The sequence below is a fragment of the Pteropus medius genome, unplaced genomic scaffold, assembly GCF_902729225.1.
Source record: "Pteropus medius unplaced genomic scaffold, Ma_sr-lr_union100, whole genome shotgun sequence".
Taxonomy (NCBI): domain Eukaryota; kingdom Metazoa; phylum Chordata; class Mammalia; order Chiroptera; family Pteropodidae; genus Pteropus; species Pteropus medius.
In genome coordinates, this window is record NW_024350923.1 from 2,995,409 (window position 1) to 3,014,358 (window position 18,950).

Genomic DNA, 18,950 nt, shown 5'->3' on the forward strand with positions numbered 1-18,950 from the left:
GAGAACCTGGCCGCGAGGGCACCTTCGAGCCGCGAGGTTTCCCAGCTGCACGGGACGAGCTCATGCCGTCTCGCCGTTCGAGGCCCTCCGGGGCGGCCTTCCGCTGCTGGCCGGCCCTCGCCCCTCCCCTCCGATCCCGTGCTGTCCGCCCGGTTCTCTTGGATATTAACCTTTGTCCAGATCGGTCTGGAGTTCGGGTTGGACCTTGTCCCCTTTCTGGTGAGTTCGTGGTTTTCTCAAGGCTTTGGCCTGCGCCGTCCTTCCTGCCGGAAACCCCTCGCGTATTTCCTGCCACTTTGTCGGTCAGCCTGGGCGGGATCACAAGTGCCACAGCCACCTCCTGCCTCCCAGTCCGGAGGCTGGAGCCTCAGGTGTGGGCGGGCGGTTCCTCCCAAGGCCTCTCTCCTGGGCGTGTGGCTGGCGTCTCCTCCCTGGGTCCCCACGTGGCCGTCCCTCTGTGTGTGCCTGGACCCCCATCTCCTCTTCTTAGGAGGACAGCAGTCCTGTGGGATAAGGGCCTACCTCATCTTACCTTGGTCACCTCTTTAGAGACCCCAGCTCCAAATAAGCCACATTTCGAAGTGCTGGAGTCGGGGTCACAACACAGGAAGCTCGGCCATCACAGGCACCGTCTGGCCACCTGGACAGGCTGGTAACTTGGGATTTGGGAGAGAAGAAGGTCGTCTCCCTTAAAAGGTGAAGTTCATTTTATTTTTCTAGCTTGGTAGTAAGCAGGTTAATCACTCCTCCACCGAAACCGAGCACCTGGAACACGCTCAGAGGCACCATGATGGCCGAAGGGAAGTGCCCCGCCGCTGGCCACGTCGCTGTCCTCAAAGAGGACCACGCGCCCTTGTTACTCATTGCACGTTCACCCCATTGTTCTTCTCCACCCAGTGGCGAGAAAAAAACGAAGAGATTTGGGGCAGGGCTGAGTCCGTACGACTTACCGAATGGCCGCGGGGGCCAGCCTCACCGTCCTCGTGTCCCTGAATCGTCCGCTAACCCTGTGAGGCTGCTGCTCCCGCCGCTTCCAGGTGGACGCACAGGTGCCCAGTTGAGTCGAGTGACATGCCAGTAGTCACAGCGAGTGGTGGCCCTCAGGCTTGACCAAGCGCAGCAGGCACGTGCGCGGTCGGCTTACATGGCTCTGAGCCGAAGGGGAGCCTCTTTCTCCTGGTAATTCGCAGCCTGTCTCTGTAACCAGCCTGACATCTCACGCATCGGGGCAAAGACACATGGATCACGGACAAGGACCCGTGCCGGCCGCTGTGAGAAAGCGACCGAACGGGCCCTCAGCTGCCCCGGACCCTGTGGGCGGGGTTCACTGAGGGACGCATGAGGCACTTGGGGAGTCTGGAGCCGGGGCGTTTCGCTCTGCCTGGGGAATAAGGGAATGGGAAGGAGGGAAAGGAAGGCTTCCTGGAGGAGGTGGCCATTGCACTACTCGCTTTGTGAGCTTCCATCTGACCCCAGCACCATGGAGAATGCCTGTTCCGCTCTACCTGATAATTAACAGGCGAGGTCACCCTAAATCCCACAATTACTCGGGTCCTTAGTGAATGAAGTGAGAAACCGGTCTGCAACCCAGGAGACTGAGTCACTGAACTAGCGTGAGTGACCAGAGAAAATGGGTCCTTTGTTTAATTTGCACAGGACATGAGAGTTCTGTTGTTGAGGGACCAGGCCCTGGAGGGTTCTGTGGCTTGTCCAAGCCAACGTGACTCAGTGGCTCCGCGGAGGCTGCGCAGATTAACTCTCTAAGAAGGAAAGTCACTCCTTGCTCGTGGACTCTTCCATAACTCTTTGTGGCTGATTAAACTCCTTGCATCGAGGCCCTTGCCAGCCTGTCCCTGGGGGTCTCCGTGGGGACAGTGACTGGGCCATGACTCCCTGGTGCCCCTTACCAGCCCAGCTGGGGCCTGGGTCGTGGGGGCTGGAGGTTCTGCCCTGGGCGATGCCTGAGCATGATGCTCCTTCCTCCCACTCCAGAATGTGATGTGCCAGGGGAAGCCCAGCCCCGTAGTGTCCGTGGAGCTGAGGACTTAGCGCAGGGCCATCCCCATCCTTCCAGAAGGGACATCTGGAACGTCTGCTGTTTCCGTTGGACGTGTGCCGCTGTGGTGACAGGTGCTGGTTGAACCCGCTCCTAGCTTTGCGAGCTCAGACACATCTGTTGTGGGTTGAATCGCATCCCCCTAAATGACACGCTGAAGCTCCCCCCCTCCCACCCCCCGAACCTGTGAATGTGACCGTTCTGGGAAATGGAGCCTTTGCAGATGGGGTTCAGGTGTAAGTTAGGGCGGGCCCGTCATCCGATACGACTGTGTCCTTGAAGAGGAGACACAGGCAGGGCGAGCCACGGGCAGACGGACACACGGAGGAGGGACGGCCACGCAAGGAGGGCGTGATGCAGCTGTGAGCCGAGGAGCCCCGGAGCGCCATCAGCCACCGGAAGCTGGGCGAGAGAGCACGGCCCCGTGGGCACCTGGATTTCAGACTTCCCGCCTCTGGAGCTGTAAGCGAGAGAGGAAACTTCCATTGGTCCAAGCCTCCCGGTCTGTGGTCATGTGTGACGACAGACCCTGACGTGAGGTCCCTTTCCCTGTCTGCCCTGTAGTTTGCCCGCCTGCAGAGTGAGGCAGTGGACATACATGCAGTCCAGACCCTCCCTGGCCTGACAGGGGACTTCTCCAAGGGATTGGCCTCCGCTCCCCGGTCTTGGCTACTCTTGAGGAGCAGGTGGCAGGTGGCACCTATACCCCAGAAAGAGGCTGTTATCTCAAGGCACAGGAGCCCCCTCGGCTTTTCTTCTGGGGTCTCTGCTGTCTCTGCACAGGGCCAAAACGGTGAGCCAGTGAACGCTGGCTCAGATCTGTCCCCTGGTCTCAGCCCCTGCAAGAGCTCAGCTCCCACTGTTTGCATCAGTAGTGTAGACGAACTCTGGGAAACAGAGAAGACTCACAAACGCTGTGACAGTTAAGAATCTTTGAAAACCAAATGACAGTCCATATCAAACTGACTTAAAACGATAGGAACAGTGATTGTCTCCTGGAACCAAATGACAGTCCTTATCAAACTGACTTAAAACCATAGGAACAGTGATTGTCTCCTGGAACGTCAGGAGAGGCTTGATCCCGGGGCTCTGCTACCTTGTCTGCTCTCCTTTGGGACCGGCCTCACGGCCAGGCTGCCCCCATGGTCCACAGCGGCGCTGGAAGGGGTCCTGGGGAAGAAAGAGGGGCGCTGTCTTTAACAGAAGCCCCAGAAAATGTCTCCCTTGGTCTCATTAGCTATTTGATTTCATACCCTACCTTGCATCCCGCCACCGTACTGGCTCTGAGCCTCCCAGCGCCTGTCCTGGAGCTGGGGATGGGGTCAGTCCCACCCAAGCCGCAGGGCTGAGAATGGGGGCTCTCCCAGAGCAAAGTCTGGGTGCCGTCAACACCAGGAGGAGGAAGGCTATCAGTGCCAGCACGAGACCACGAACTGTCCACTCTGTGAGCCAAAAGAGCGAAATAAATGTGACCTTGATGCCACCACCTGGAGAGACACCCTGGCGTTTTGGGGTCTCCTTCCACACCTGGGTGGTGCGTTTCAGAATGACGAGAAGAGATGAGAAGGACATTTACTGAGTGGTCACTGCACCAGGCGCTGTGCTACGCGCTTCAGACGCATTAAGCCATTTCGTCCTCACGAGACCCGAAAAGGCATTCACTGAGCAGCCACCTGCTGAGCCCCGTTCTGTGCCAGGTGTCACGACAGATATTAAGGATACGCTAATGGGCGAAGACGCCCCGCCCTCCCCCGAGCTTCCCTCCTTGGAGGTGCGATTCTCCCCATTTTACAGGTGAGAAAATCAAGGTGCAGAGAGGGGCAGCCACACGCCTGATCTGCAGAGCTGAGATCCAAACCCTGGGTCTTTTGCCCTAAAATATGTGTTTTTAACCTGAGCACGTCCACGTGTGAGAGCTTTCTCTTTAAGACCAAGATCGGTCACTTCAGACGTCCTCTGCCAGCATGCCTGGCTACTCCTCCAGGCCAGCCGGTCAGGACACTGCCCTGACTGCCGGGACCGCGGACCTGAAGCCTTGGACTTGGGTAGACCTGACCTCACCCCCGGGCCTCCCGGCCAGCCAGGGCCCAGCGTGCGTGCGCTGGCTTAAAATGCTCGCTGTCTGGCCCTTGTAGAAAAGCCTGCCAACCCTTGACCTGGAAGATGGGCACAATCATCCCCGTGTGAACGTGGGCTCCGGAGGGCCCCCTCGCCGGTGTGTCCCCTGCCTGTCACCTACCCCGGGGCGTTCCCGGATTTAGGGAGAAACTGTGTTCGACACTTAACACAGGCCTGGTGCCCAGTCCATGCTCTGAATGTGAGCGCCCATCCTCTGATGCTCTGGGGAAGGGAACCGCCCCAGCGTGGGGTCCGGAGCGCGGGGGTCCCCAGGGCAGATCACTCTGCACGCAGGGGACTGCAGTGGAGAGGGTTGTCAGCTGCCTTAACGGAGGTTTAAAGGGTTAATGGACGCTCTCGTCTTTGAGAGGCTCAAGGCCATGGTCCTCTCCCCCACCCTCCTCGTGAGTGGCGGTGACAGTGCCCCCGGATGTGGGCCTCAAGGCCTGCACCCGGAGCTGCCCGCCCACCGTCCCCTGGCTATTGTCTGCGTGGCTCAGGGCTGGGGGCAGGCCGCTGGGACTGTGGGAACGGATTAGTGGCCCTGGGCTTGCCTCCCCGTGGCAGAAACTCCTGATCAAAGACATTCCTGGGATGACAGAGTCCTGTGTGCTCAGGGGCTGCCCAGTATGCAGGACGCACCCCCACCGCAGCCCAGCACATGCATGCCCGCCGGGCCCATGCTGCAGCCGGGTTCGGCCTTGTGACGTGATCACCGTCACCCACCAAGCGTGGAGCTGAGACGCACGGTGGCCAGGCTTCCAGGAGGCCCCAGGCAGATGGGCTCGGAGGAATGTGGGGAGCCAGGCACTGCAGCTGGGGCTCCCAGGGGCCCCCAGGGGCCCGGCGGCACCTACCTGTGGAGTTGCAGCTGCAGCTGCCTGCTCCGGGACCCCCACCGCTCCCCTCTGTGGTCCCGGCCTGGAACTGACTCCCCTGAGCGCACACCACAGGGCCCTGAGGCCTTTCTGCCCTGGCCAGGATGACGAGGTGCTGCCTGGGCTCCTGGGGAGCCTCCGCCCCCACCTCCTCACAACGCAGAGTCTGTCCCTGGCCCCCAGGTCAGTCAGGGTGGTCCCTGTCTCTCTGTAATGACGGAGGCGAGCTGGGTGACCTGTGGGAATGGCTCTCATCCCCTTGCGCTCAGCTCCCACGTTTCATACCCGCTGTTTGCCAGGTTGGACTCGGGGGGCAGAGCGGGTCAGCAAGTGTCTGTCCTAAGGGCTCACACTGGGGTGTAGTGATTCCCGGGCCTCCCGGGCCACCTGCCTGGGGCTGGGTGGGCAAGGCCTGCAGGGGTCCCACACGAGCCTGGAGGCAGAGGGGCAGGCGCTTCAGGCTGAGTCCGGTGTGCCCTGCGGTCCCACGGGCAGGCAGCGGGGCCAGAGGCTGGGGAGATGGAGGCGGGGGGAAAGGGGGCAAGATTGGGGGACGGGTCCCAGGGCCTGTGCTGGAGCCAGAGGGGCCAGAAGCCCCAGGAGGGTTTGGCACAGGTGCTGGGGCCACCAGGGGCAGGGAGCTGGTTGGGAGGCCGGGTGAGCCCGGACGAGGGGCAGTGGGGCTGAGCGAAAGGGGGCGGTGGGGGTGATGCTGGAAGGCTTTGTCTCAGAAGTCCCTGAAAAGCCAGTTTTTATTTCCACTGTCTGCATGAGACCTCCCTGCCGTCCCATGAGGGGACGCAGTGGTGCGAGTGGTCAGAGCCCGAGGCATAAGCGAGAGGAGGACCTTTCCAGACTCCTCTCCCGGGGGCCATGGGGCCCGGGGACCTGCTCGCTGCTTCCCCGCCGGCCTCCCGCCTCCCGCCTTCCGCCCGAGCCCCGGCAGCCAGCACAGATCTCCCTCCTGGAGACCGCTGGCGACGGTAAAGCTGCTCGCAGCCGCGGCCTCCCTGCGTCCACCTCTGGGGCTTCCTTTCTGCAGGACACCACTTGTCACCCCCTCCCCTAGGACTGCTCCTCGTGACGACCTGAGGCCCTCGTAGTGCAGCCAACCTCTCACCCCCACCGCACGCTCTGGGAATGTCCCTGGGTTCCCTGCTCCCATACTTGGCTCATTTCTGGGACTGGGCCACTGCGATGGTGTGGACCCGGACCTGGGCTGTCCGATGGCTGCCTGCCATGTGGGACCCCCTTTGGAGCGCCCTGCAGGCTCCCTGGGGCGGCCTCGCCTTGTTCCCCTCCCCCCACCCCCTACTGATGTGGCTGCCACGAGAAAGGCAGCAACTCTGCCTCAACACTGGGCCTCCTCCCCAGAGCCCTGGTGCCACCGCCGGCCTCGAGGGTCCCTGCTGGGAGTCCCCGGAGGAGGCACGCCCTCCTGGGCAGGTGGGTACGCAGCAGGCGCTTCACAAAGGCCAATGTGAATTGACAGGTAGTGGCATCCTTAGCACGTGGCAGGGCTCCTGAGTTGCTCCTGAGCACTCGCTGAACTCTCTGGCAGCCCTGGGGGGCAGTGACACATCGGGGTCCCCCTCTCAGGCTCCGGGAAGAGGCCCTGCCACATCCCACAGCTGGGACCTCGGCCTGCTGGCACCTGTCAGCACACTCCCCACCCGGTGTTGGAAGTGTACCTGACACCCAGAGGTGGACGTCACGGGTGTCCACCAGGCCTCCCAGGTCACGGGCCATGTGACAGGCCACCAAGCAGGTGCTGAGCTCTCCCCCAGCTTGGGGCGCCTCACAAGTGACTCAGAGGGCAAACAGCGGTCTGCACGGGCGGCGGGCTAACAGGTAACGCTGGCTTTATTCATTTTCCTGTCCGCAAGTAACCGGGGAGGGCGGACTGGCAGGACGTGGCTGGGCGACGGTCCTGACCCACAGGCTTGGAGACAGGCAGTCACGTCGCCCGGCCGGAAGCTGTCGTCTCAGGTGGTTGGAGCCTCGGGCAGTCCCTTCCTGAGTTTTCTCAGGGCCCAGGTGTACCCCCGTCCCTTGCAGAGAGAGCATCGTTCACTCCAGGATCACCAGGGGACATCGGGCGGTGTCAGAGACATTTTTGTTTGTCACAACCGGAGACCTGTCATCTGGTGGGTAGAGGCCATGGATGCATCAGCACCCAACCAGGAGGGCCTGGGAACTCTGCCTGTCACCCCGCCGCCCCCCCCAAGTCCAGGATACAGCAGCTTGGGCCCTGCACCCCAGGAAACAGGCAGACGCCACACTGGGGTTTTACCAATTTTATTTCTAGACTTTCCACGTTTGTATTTTGTTTTCTGCCGGAAACGTGCCAGTTACATGTCTGTGCTGGGAAGTGCTGCGGCGTGCAACCAGAAACACAGACCCGAGTGCCCGCCAGGCCCTCGCAGGTGTGCTGGTCACAGGACAGGCTCCGCTGTGCACCCCGGGGCCCGCCACTGGCTTCTCAGCAGTGTCCACCCCCGCTAGGACAGACTGTCCCCTCACGGACCCGCTTTGGTTCAGACACAGACGCCGCAGCCAGAGGGGTTGAGGTAAGCGGAAGCAGTGTTTGGGCGGGGTGGGGCGCCGGGGCACACAGGCGACCCCCACTGCGGCCTCCAGGGGGGCAGATCCTTTTGGTTTGGCAGCGTGCTAGGTGACTCTAGGTGACTCGGGCACACAGCACTGTTGGCAGACGTCAGGGGCAGCCGGAGCCTCTTTAAAATGAGTATCATGCTGTCACGAACGGGGCGACAGATAGAACGCTAGAGTCAATGCACCCAAACTCTGACGACTCCAGAACCCGTTCCAATCATTCCGAGTGACCGATAGCACAGCACCACAGTGGCACGCTAAGACATACCTGTTACAATAATAACAATAATAATAATAATAATAATAATGCAACGTTCATAGCTACACGCAAAGAACAATACAGCTGTGAAAACACTAGGGTGGTGGATGCCGGGTCAGAGGGTGGTCAGAGGGTGGTCCAGCATAACAGGCGCAGGGGGGGGACGGACACAGGCTGGTCCTCAGAGACGCCGGGGTGGCCGCCCGCACGCGGCCCGGAGCCCGTCCCCACCAGGCCTGTCTGGGATCTCGTCCGCGTGTGTCTGCCGGAGCGGGAGGCCGTGGGCCAGGCAGAGCCTGACGGCCTAGTCTGCACGTGGCTGAGTGAAGCATGAGGTATCATGGGACAGGAACCTTTTTGGAATAGAGCAGTAATCACATTAAGTCAAAACTGATCACATAAAAAAAAAAAATCTACAAAAAAAAAAAAGGCATCCGTGGCCACATTTTTTCTCTGAGAAGATTAAAACGAGAACATAACATGGCAGTATATGACATTGTAAAACAAAACAAAAAAAAACTGATTCTCCGATAGCAGCAAAACAATGTGAAAGACACGGAGATGCGATGCGAAGGTTTCCAGACCGGGCCGGGACGTCGTCGTCGGTAGCAGCGAATAAGCGGAGCCGCAGCCTGTCCCTCTGGGGTCCCCGCCCGCCTCCCCTCCTCACACTTCCTGCCCAACCCCCTCTCCCAGCACCAGCCTGGCGTCCTCGCCCCCTCCTTCCTATACTCCCTACAGCGTGATCACAAGGTCCATGGCCAAGATGTGCAAATCGTCTATTGGTCACTAACATTTTTTAAACGGGGGGCAGGGGATCAGAAGTATTCTGGAAATGAACTTGATTCAAGCACCCTAATTTTCCAGTTCTGATGCCTCCCCGATTGGATCACTTTGGGACACGCCAAACAGGCCGAATCAATGTCTTTGTGTTTTGTTTTGTTTTTTACCCCTGGGGATTCTTTTCCCTCTCCTATAAAAGGACCTAACTTTATATAAACTGCGTTAACCCTGCAGCAGAGGCAGCACGTTGTGTGTACGCGTGTGTGTGTGTGTGTGTGTGGACATCGAGGAGATTGCATTACTTTATAAATCATACTGGCCTTACGAACATCCTCTGTAATAAATAGTCTTTTTTAGCCTTAACTATAAATTATATATTTTAGTGTTTAAAACCTTCCTAACCCTGAAGCTACGCGTTCTCTAGGTAAACCTTTTAAGGCCCCTACCTTCAAATACCAGTTGGCACCAAAGGATTCCTAAACTTCAGCTTCTCTACAGAAAAAAGAACACGTCATTCTGGCAATGGGAGAATGAATGCACACTTTCTTCTCCTGGACTGGAACCTAGCCTTCGAAAATGCCCCCTTCCGCTAACACCGTAGCGACATGCACTGGCCTTGCCATCCTGTCTGCACGCAAGTACGTGAATATCCCAAACCATTCCACTAAAACCGTTGCCCACTCGACACGCAACACAGACGAGACCCCTCCTCTAACTACTGGACCGAAAGTGCTTTGAAATGGAATGGTTTTAGAATCTCGAGACGGAAACAGACAGACAGACAGACAGAGTTGTTGTGGTTTTCACCCGGATGTGAGCAGGCTGCAGGTCTGTTGCGTGAACACCCAGCATCTCCTAAACGGGTAACTACAAAAATATGAAGATTATAAAAATAGAATCTATTACGTCGCCATCGCGGCTTTTCTTTATAGTAGCGCTCGCAAGGGGTCAGAGAGTTGGCTTTGCCGCTGCTCAGGTGGCCGGCGCCCGACACCCGCGCAGGAGCTGGGTCCACAGGCAGAAAGGATTAGCGCTAAGTGATGCTGAACTGCTCGCTACTCTAACCGACAGGTTACATCAGCCGTCGACAAGGCGAAGAGGTTACACACCGACCTACGAAATAAAATAAACACGCACAAACGACTTATAAAGTGACTACATGCATGAGCAAGCAAGGTACAGGACGCCTAGAACCGCCTTAAAGCTGTGCCCCTCAGGAAAAGCACAAGAATACGTTTTTCTATCTAAAAACTCTCTTCTACTTTAAAAATGGTTTGTGGAACTTTTCTATTTTTTTTTTTTAAGGATGTTTTTAAGCTTTTTTTTCTTTTTTTCTTTTTTTGCTTTAAACACATAAAGAATGAACTTTAACCCTCCCCTGCAGACTCCTTCCTTGTGTTAATGCCTATCCTTACAACACAGAGACACAAACACATTAATACAAAAACTAGTTAATTATGGGGTAGAAATCCTACTTTTGTGGCACAGCCCCCCTCTCCCCCAGGTTTGGGTTATGCAAATACTATTCTTTTTCCTCTCTCTTTTTTAAAGATAGTCTTGGGGTACTTTTTTTCTGTTGCTTAAGTCAGAGACAGAGGGAGAAAGAGCAAAGGAAAAGCGAGAAGTTTCCCCTTCGGGGTCCTGCAGAGGAGTGGCTGAGTCGGGGCCCCTGGGCTGGCCCCTCGTCGCCGCGGGCGCCCTCAGATGTTCACGTCCCGCACGTCAGTGGGCGTGCAGGCCAGGTCGGCCTCCTCCTCCTCCTCCTCCTCCTCCTCCGCGGCCTTGGGGTCCAGGCTCTGCTGCTGGGCCTGGCGCAGGCTGGACTCCAGCAGGGCTTCGATCTGCTCCTGGCAGGCCCGGAGGCAGTCCTGGCCAGACGGGGCAGGGAGACGGGCTGTCAGGGGGAGGCCAGGCTCGAGCTGCGCCCCTCCCAGACCTGCTGCGAACCCCAAGACAGAGTGGCACGGGCTGCGTTTGGCCACTAGCCGCCCCTGACCTGAGGAGACCACACGCCATCTGGGCAGCGACGGCCCCGCTGAGGACTGAAGCGCGCAGGGCTGTGACTGCAGATGCGCCCACCTCCCCTCCCCTCCCCTCCCCGGCCCGTCCCTGAGTCCCCAGCGGGGCCCCGATCTCCGGCCCGAGTCCCACTGGCCGCGCCAGCCTCGCCGCTGCCCTCTGAGCCTGTTCTTTGGACTTAACCTCTGCCATGGCCGGCAAAAGCGGTAGGCTGTGCGTGACTGAGAATGAATTTTGGGTGGCCCGGTGGGACCGGACCCTTCATCCCCCTCGTCCTCTCGTCTGGCCTGCGTGCGGGCCTTGCGGTGCCTGCCCGCACCCCACTTCCTCTCTGTCACCACCTCACATTGTCAGCGGGGAGGAGGAGGGATCCCGAGCCCAGGGGCTGCTCCTGGTCTCACCAGTGACAAACCTCCCAGCGGCTTGGGGTGGGCGCCGTTCGCAGCCATGTGGCCTCAGCCCCCGGGGCCTGGCTAGAGGCTGGCTCCAGGTACTGGGGCCACCTGTCTTAGCTCCCAGGACGCCATACTTGGGGTTCTATTCTTGAACCCAGTAGGAAAGGGTTCAGCCGCTTCTGCCCCAGGGAAGGTACTTCTGGAACCCCAACGGGTGGGGCCGGAAGTGGGGCTCTGTTGCCCAAGCGTGGACCCAGGCCAGAGGGCTTCTGAGTGACCCCCGGGGACCATCCAGTTCCAGAGCTTCCGGCCTTTACACAGAGAGCTCCCCGCCCGCAGCAGTCAGCGCGGCAGCTCGGAAGGCAGGGGAGGCGCGAGCCACCCCATTTCAATGATGCGGAACGGAGGCCCAGGTCTGCTGGGGAGCAGACTCCCCATGGCCGGTGCCGGCGTGGCCTCACGCCCAGCACCCACTGCAGCCTCAGCTCCGTTCCTGCAGCCCGACGGCTGGCACCCCCCAACCCGGCAGCTCTTGGGGCGATGGTTTCCCTGCCCCTGCTAACTTGGGGTTGGGGGGCGCATGCTGGGGCAGAGAGCAGAGGGGTGCAAGGAAGGGCGCCCTTGGCCATCTGAGCTCATGCCCCAGCCCTGGAAAAGGGCAGACCGCCTGGGCCCCTGCCACCGAGGGCCTTCTGTGTCTGTACTGAGCAACGTTTGTCACCGGGTAACCAGACTAACAAATTTCCGCTTCCACTGGTTTCTCCCCGTCCGTCAGCTGTGAGGCATTTTGTTGCAGATCTAACGAAAAGGCCTCTACGCACAGAGGGGCGCGCGGTCACTTCCTGCCTCCGTCTGTGACGGCATTCTGGTGCTGGCCTTTCTGGTGAGGTGGTTGGTCCTCTCCCGGTGGCCGCCCAAGAGGAGTGATGGGAGCACTAGAGGCAGAGGGGACGCCCCTTCCAGGGGCTGCCCACGTCTCTGGGCGAGGATGCTTCTGAGGGGACACACCGGCTGGCAGCCGAGCACTGCTGGCCAGAGGACAAGCAGGTGCCCTGTCTCACGCCCTACCTTTCCTCAGTCGTATGGGTGAGGTGGCACCTGGCTGGGGTCCGCGGAGCCCCCCGAATGCTTCAGGGTGGGCTGCCAGAGGGCAGACTGGGACTGGGGTCAAGGCGGTCACTCCTTCCCGGGAGCACACAGTGACCCACCGGCCACTCGGTCTAATTTGTAGATGCCACAGACCCCAGTAATTGTTATTTTAATTCTTTCTTTAAGAAAAGAAAAATAGTTGGGAATCTACAATCTAAAACAATGGCATTTTTAAGAAGACACGATTGACTGGCTTTCACGGCATCAGTCTCTCAGAGCTACAATGAAAGCATCTATCGGTCATCCACACTGTGGCCCAGACAAAGCTCCCCAGGGCCCCAGCTCCACACACCACCCCCCGGACCACTGTGGGCCCACATCGTGGCCCCGCTTCCTAGAGGGCTCACGGCGGAGCTTTATGGTTGCCAGGAGTGCCAGGGGGGCTGAGGACCCTCGGGAGAGGTGGGTGACTGAGGTCCTGTGCCTCTGAACTCAGGCCCCTGCCCACCCCCCAGGTGGCCCCACACCTGGTCATCTTTGGGGGCCTTGGGCACTGCAGCTTCAACGCCCCAGGCCCTGTGGATGCTTCCGGTGCCCAGGGCCAGGCAGGCCCCCCGCCAGCAGGGCGCACGCGGTCACCTACCGGGTCACACTTAATCACTTTGGAGAGGAATCGCGTGAGGCGGTGGTAGGACAGGAAGCTGCTGGAACTCCCCAGGTGCAGGCCTTGCACTGCGGCCACCACGCTCCCTGCGGCCACCATGGACGGCGGGTTGGAGATGAACTTCACATCTGCGGCAGAGAGGGACGCAAGGTGGCCGTGAGCAGGGGTGGGGTGCTCCCCAGGGTCCCCGCGGCCTGGGCAGGCCAGAGCCTGTCGACCGAGGGGATGGCCGGCAAGCGCGAGGCCTCTGCAGAGGGAACGTCACACTTGTCCTTTTAGCATTGAGCCTTACGTAGCTTTCCCACAAAATGCCTGCGCGGCTGGGAGGACTTGCCCGGCAGGCCCCATCTGCCACTTCCCATGGGGCGGGGGTGGGGCGCAATCTGTGACTCACCCCAGGGGCAGGTGTTGCTTCATCACTACATCCACCAGGTGGCAGCACACACCCCCCCAAACCGCAGGGAACTGTCCACTTAGTGAGGGGCGGGCGTGTCCCCTTGCTTGATGCCCGCCCCCCTCCCACCTTGAGCTAGGGGTGGGACCCTCAGCCTTTCCTGAGGGTGAGCCACAGGGCCCTGCACAGCTTGTGGAAAGGAGGGATGCCTAAGGTCACTAAATGGCAATGGCGGCCCCCACGGGTTGTCTTTGTGAGGAATTGGGGGCGGGGGAAGCCCCGGATTTCAGCATCTTCATGGGGAACCTGGAGGGGGTCCTCAGCCTGGAGCTGGGTGCCCACAAGGGCTGAGCGTGGCGTCTTCATTGACCCCATCACCTCACCTCCCACCATCATGCCCAGGAGTAGGGGGCTCGGGCGAGCTGAACAGGAGGGGACCGGGGTGCACAGCCCATCTGAGACTTCATCCCAGTGGCCTTGTTAAAGGGAACAGGCACCAGCCTGGGGGCTGGGGAGAAAGGCAGCTTCTGAGCCCAACAAGGCTCACCACCTCTCACCCTTTAAATGGGAGCAGGCCCACCCAGCCTGGGACCCGGGGCCTTGAATGAACAGCTTTGCACCCGGCCAGTGGGGGCTGCTCACGGGGGCGCTGCAGCCGGAGCACCAAGTCTGCAGAGCAGGACTCCAGACACCCCCCACCCCTCCCCCCGCAAGTACAGACAGATAATTGGCGGGGCTCGCTTCTGAAGCCCACCCCCTACCGAGGTGTGTGTGCGATGAGGGGCTTATGTTGAGATAAGGAGCAATCCAGAAACTCCAATACTTGTGCCTGTTCACTGCCCAGCTGTAAAGAGCCCAGTGGGACACGCTGGAGCTGTGACCCTCACAGAGACCCTTCACTGAGCTCCGAGGTGCGCATCTTCAGACCTCGTGACCGGCTGTGGCACCAGCAGCTCTGCCGTGTGGGTGACGTGTGCACACAGCAGGCCCTCAGGAAGCCCGGCCTTGGGGCGCAGGGGAACCGGAGCCCCTTCACAGCACCCTTCAGTGGGATCTTTGCCATATGGGGGCCAAGGAAACTTCTGGGACCTCTGCTCACGTGCCCACCTCACACAGCCGGTTTATGCGCTTCAATTACGTCTCTCTCGTCTGGAGAGAGGACTGCTTGCGACCAAGGGCGCGGCTGCACCTCAGTTATGTCCGCGCGGTGCGGGCACGGTCAGGACCAGGACTTGGAGCATCTTCTTGGGACCTGGAGGGCAGCGCTGCTCCCCAACTCCGGTCTGAGGCCCCACACAGGGCCCCCCTGGAGTTGATGTATGTGAAAACTGGGTTGCCCCAAGCGTGCCCAGTGCTCACAGCCTCTGCACCAGGCTCGCTCCCTCGCCGTGCACCCCACTCTCCCTGGGGTTCTGGGAGAGGGGGAGCTCCAGGCCACCGCAGCTATCCTGCGGGGAGGGTGTGTAAGAACCACTCCTTGCATTATCTCCAGGAAACACTGTCGTGTCTCCAAACCACGTTCAGCTCCATAAAAGGCTGCCTAGAAGTCTCCAGAGGCCTCTCTGCTTGGAGGCGCCTCAGCCAGAGAAAGCTCCCCTGCCCACTGGCAGAGGCTGACCCCTGAGGCTGAGGGGACTGCAGGGAGGCTGCCCACCCCCGCCCAAGGGCTAGAGCCGGAATGCCTGGGGAGGGGCGCCACCCCCAGACCCATCCGGGCCCACACCGGTTTCGGCTCCCCCATCTTTCCCTCGCGCCTCACTTGGAAGCACCTGGAGGGTGGGGAGGGCAGCGGGCTCTTTCCAGCTCGTGCCTAACCCAGAAATACCAGCCGCCAAAGCGCCCAGGTCAGCAGGGTTCAGCAAGATGCCAGGTCGCAAGACACCAACGTCCCCCTTTGACGAGGTGGCCCTCAGGTTTCCCGGAGTGAGCCCCGAACAGCTGTGATGGCTGAGGCCTGACGGGGCGGAGCTGGGCAGTCGAGGGCATGCGTCCCGGTGAGGGGCCCAGGTGAGGGGCCGTCCAGGTGAGGGGCCCAGCTCGCGTGATCAGAGCGGGCGAGGGAAGCGCTCACAGGGCCTGGTTGGGGAGGGCTGGGGGAGGCTGGAGGCATCGCTAGGGGTGTGTGTGTGTGTGTGTGTGTAGGTGAGTGTGCACGCGCACACTGGGGTTTGGAAGGCTGGCTGCCCAGGGCTGGGGCTGGGGCAAGGCCAAGGAGCGGCCTCCAGGGACCATCCAGAGCTGTGCTGGGGGGGGGTGGGGGAGGGAGGGATGCCTCCGCTGCCAGCCACAGCGGCAGGCTGCTCCGAAGCCCCTCCCAGGGCTCACAGAGGCGCCCCTGGCGGGGCCTCAGGCAGCTGGGCTGCTCTGGTGGCCGCCCCCGCAGGAGGGCTGAGGCTGAAGCTGGCGGCCTGAGCACGTGGTGCAGGCGCTGCAGGCCTGCGCTCCCCGCCCCTGTAGGCGCCCCTGGCAGGTGGCCCAGCCAGGGAGAGGCCAGCAGGGGGCCCCAAAGCGCAGGCTCCTTGAGGACAGGGGAAAGGCCTGGGGTGGGGGTGGGGAGCAGAAGCCCCGGAAGTGGACTTGGCAGGCCAGCCTATGGACCCCCAGGAGGACAGCACCCTCCTCCATCAGCCCGGCCAACAGCCCAGGCCCTCTGCTCATCAGAACCGGCAGAGAGAGCTCCGGGGGCCATTGGCTTGGATGGGGAAACTGAGGCAGAGGGCAAGCAGCTCTGCCAGGGGCACCCGGGGAGGCCGGGCCAGCAGGGCCCCGTGCCCTACCTGTGGCACAGAGGGCAACGAAGGTCTGCGCGTGTTTGCGTATGATCTGCTTGTTCTCCTCGGCCACCGGCATCTTAGAGAGGAAGTGTTCGATGAAATCGTGCGGGGTCATGGCAGCCAGGTTCCACTTGAGTTTGTTCACCAGCAGCAGTTCCATTTGCTGGGGAAATGGGGTGAACAAGCATAAAGAGGTGCAGGGGCGGCTCCTTGGTGGCAGGGCGGAGTGGGAGAGGGGCCTGGAGAGGAGGGATGGGAATGTTGGGGTCCAGGAAGTGGGGGACCGCATGCGATCCTGGAACAAAAGAGCGAAGGTGCCGCTCGAAAAGAATCCTGCTCGTGATTAAGAGGACACTTCTTAAGTGGCGACAAAAAAGACTCCCGCACTTGGAACGCACGCGAGGCCTTGTCGTTAGCGCGCGCCGCCGCCGCCGCTAGAGGGCGCGCGCCGCCCACTTTTTGGCGCGCTGGGGGGCGCAGAGGCGGTGGGAGTCGGAGCGAAAGTGTGAGGTGGGGCGGCCCGGAGCGGGGGTTGAGTCCCGCTGGGTCCACGGGAGGGGTGCAAGCAATATGGCCTCCCCTCGGGGCACAAGGTCTGTGGGCGACCGGCCGGGGCCCCCTGCCCCTCCCCCACCCGGGGGTCCTTTGGCCGAGGGCGCGTCGGTGGGCAGTGGGTTACCAGCAGCTCGTCGGGCCGGATGGAGTTGTCAGTGTAGATGCACAGCTTCTCGGCCGTCAGGGGGATGGTCTCCTTCATCTTCGAGGCGACGAACATGCAGGTGGCCCCCAGCAGCTGCAGGCGGCTCTTTTTCACCGGCTCCAGAGACAGGAAGCGGTCCAGGTAGTTCATGGCCAGCGGGAAGACCTCCTCCTCGCACTTCTGCTCCTCGCAGACCTGCTGGCGCACCGGGGCCGTGACCGCGCCGCCGGGCCCCCTCCGCGGGCCCCCGCGCCCCCCAACCCGCTTGCACCCGGGCGGCGGGTCGCCGAAGGCGTGGAGGGTCGCGCAGGGGGCGGCAGGCGCTTCCGGTGACGCGCCCCCTCCCCCGAGTGTCCCCAATACCCACCCACCCAGAAACTGAAAGGGAAAGTCCGCGCGAGGCCCGGCGCGGTGGGGGCGGGAGCGGGCACGGCTGGGCGTCGTGCGCCGCGGGCGGGCTGCCGGCCCTGGGGTCTCTGGTCCTGGTGGGTGCTCTGGGGCCCGTCTGGCCCAGGGTCGCACCAAGTCCGGTGCGGGGCCGCGGGGCTGGGCGCCGCGCCCGCAGCGCCTGCGAGACACAAAGGTGGCGTCCCAGGCCGCCGCGCCGCATTTCCCCAGACGTCATCTTTTCAAAAAATATTTAAAAATATAAAAAAAATAACTGGGTACATAAAAAAAACCTGAAAATGACCCTCGGGCGGCCCTTTACCCAATCCAAGGGTCGAGAGCTCGTTGAAGGCTTCGGGGAGAGCCCCAGGAATTAAAATTCAGGGTGCCCCCTGTCCCCTGGGCGCGAGCGCCGTTTCACTCTCGCAAGGGCACCACGCTGCACTTTCAAAAATTATTTTAAAATACTTGCGGCCCCCCGCGCGCACACCGAGAGCCCGAAAATGTGACCCGAGCCCCTGGCTCGCTCCAGACAGGTCCCTCCAAGCCGAGACCCCTGCAGACGAGGGTCAATCCCCAGCGTCTTGGGGGCCACGCGACCTTGCAGCGCGGCGTGCTCTCTGGCCCAGGCTGGGTGTGCAGGGCGCCCCGGGACTCGCTGCTTGAACAAAGGGCCCCCCTTCCCGTGCGGGGTCCCCCCAAAACGACCCCGCGCTCCGTCCCCGCGCCCCTCCCGCCGATTCCCGGCGTCCGCACGGCCCCTCGCCCCGGCCCCAGCGCCCAGCCGGCCGCTCCCCGCCCCCACCCTGCCCCCAATTATTAATAAGCACTTTTGCTTTGCAATAAAAGAACAAAGATGGCGCATAATACTGGCACGAGCGGCCCTTGCATACGTGTCCATGGATATTAATTTAAAAAATCAAATATATGCCCCCTTCCCCAGGAGCGGGCGCCCGGGCGGCGGAGAGAGGAGGCGCAGGCGGGGGCTGCGCAAGCGGGGGCCACAAAGAGCGCCCAGCCTGCCGGCCCGCACCCTCGAGCTAATTGGGGTACGTCTGGCACTGCTTTTCCCCGAAGGGACCCCTTCCCGACCGCTCCGCCCCTCCCCCGCCCCCAGGAAAGGGAATTTCTAACGCCCCCACCCCGTCCTCGTTCAAAAAAAATACCCACTACATCTATATATTTTAAAATCACGGCCCCTAGCAACGACCCCGGCAAACTTCAAAGTTAGGGTGGGGAAGGGGGAGCGAGATGAGCGGCAAAGAAATGTGAGTTAGGGCAACAAGTTGCAGGAAAAGCCTTTCGGAGAGCCTCCGGAAGCCCCGCACCTCCAGCATCCAGGTGGCCACGATCTTCCGCATGGACGGCAGGATCTCCTTCTGCACGCACTTGAAGTAGGACACCGAGGGCGCGCAGGTCTCCTCCGCCTTAAGCATGGCCCGGAGCACCCGGTCGTTGAGGAGGTTGGCATCGGGGTACGCCCGGCGGATGGTCTCCACCTCGCAGCACAGGAGCTGGTGTGCCATGGCTGGGGCTCTGCTGGGCGGCCTGGGGCAGACGGCGGGTCGGGACTCGGTCCGCGCTCGGCTTCGGCTGCTGCGCCCTGCGCTCCCTCGAGCTCTTCTGCCCCCTCTCTGGAGCGCGCGGACGCTGCTGCTCGCTGCTACAGCGCCGACAGCCCTCTGGAGGCTCCAGGACTTTGCAACTTCCAACAAAACTCCCCTGTAGTCCGTGTGACGTTACTGTTCAGCAGAGATCAAAGCCGGGCGGAGAATAGGAGGGGGGGCGGGCTCAGGGGGAGGGGGCGCGGGCGCCGAGCGC

The 18,950-nt window shown here is 61.3% G+C and overlaps 2 protein-coding genes across 15 annotated transcripts in view; one reads left to right on the forward strand and one right to left on the reverse strand.

The window, feature by feature from the left end:
- Positions 1 to 18,950, forward strand: part of LTO1 (LTO1 maturation factor of ABCE1) — a 241,480-nt gene that overhangs the window by 8,849 nt on the left and 213,681 nt on the right. Inside the window, exon 4 of one of the 14 annotated variants that reach the window (XM_039840602.1) lies at positions 7,111 to 8,361. The exons of the other annotated variants lie outside the window; for them this stretch is intronic. Coding sequence (XP_039696536.1) covers positions 7,111 to 7,207 — 97 coding nt within the window. The 3' untranslated portion in view covers positions 7,208 to 8,361. Of the gene's footprint in view, positions 1 to 7,110; positions 8,362 to 18,950 lie in introns of those variants that run through there. 14 annotated transcript variants of the gene reach the window in all.
- On the reverse strand, positions 8,831 to 18,808 carry CCND1 (cyclin D1). Its single transcript, XM_039840596.1, has 5 exons — positions 18,458 to 18,808; positions 16,722 to 16,937; positions 16,046 to 16,205; positions 12,854 to 13,002; positions 8,831 to 10,575 (listed from the first exon to the last, which is right to left on the reverse strand). The coding sequence occupies exons 1-5, from the start codon at positions 18,653 to 18,655 to the stop codon at positions 10,408 to 10,410; spliced, it is 891 nt and encodes a 296-aa protein (XP_039696530.1). The 5' UTR covers positions 18,656 to 18,808; the 3' UTR covers positions 8,831 to 10,407.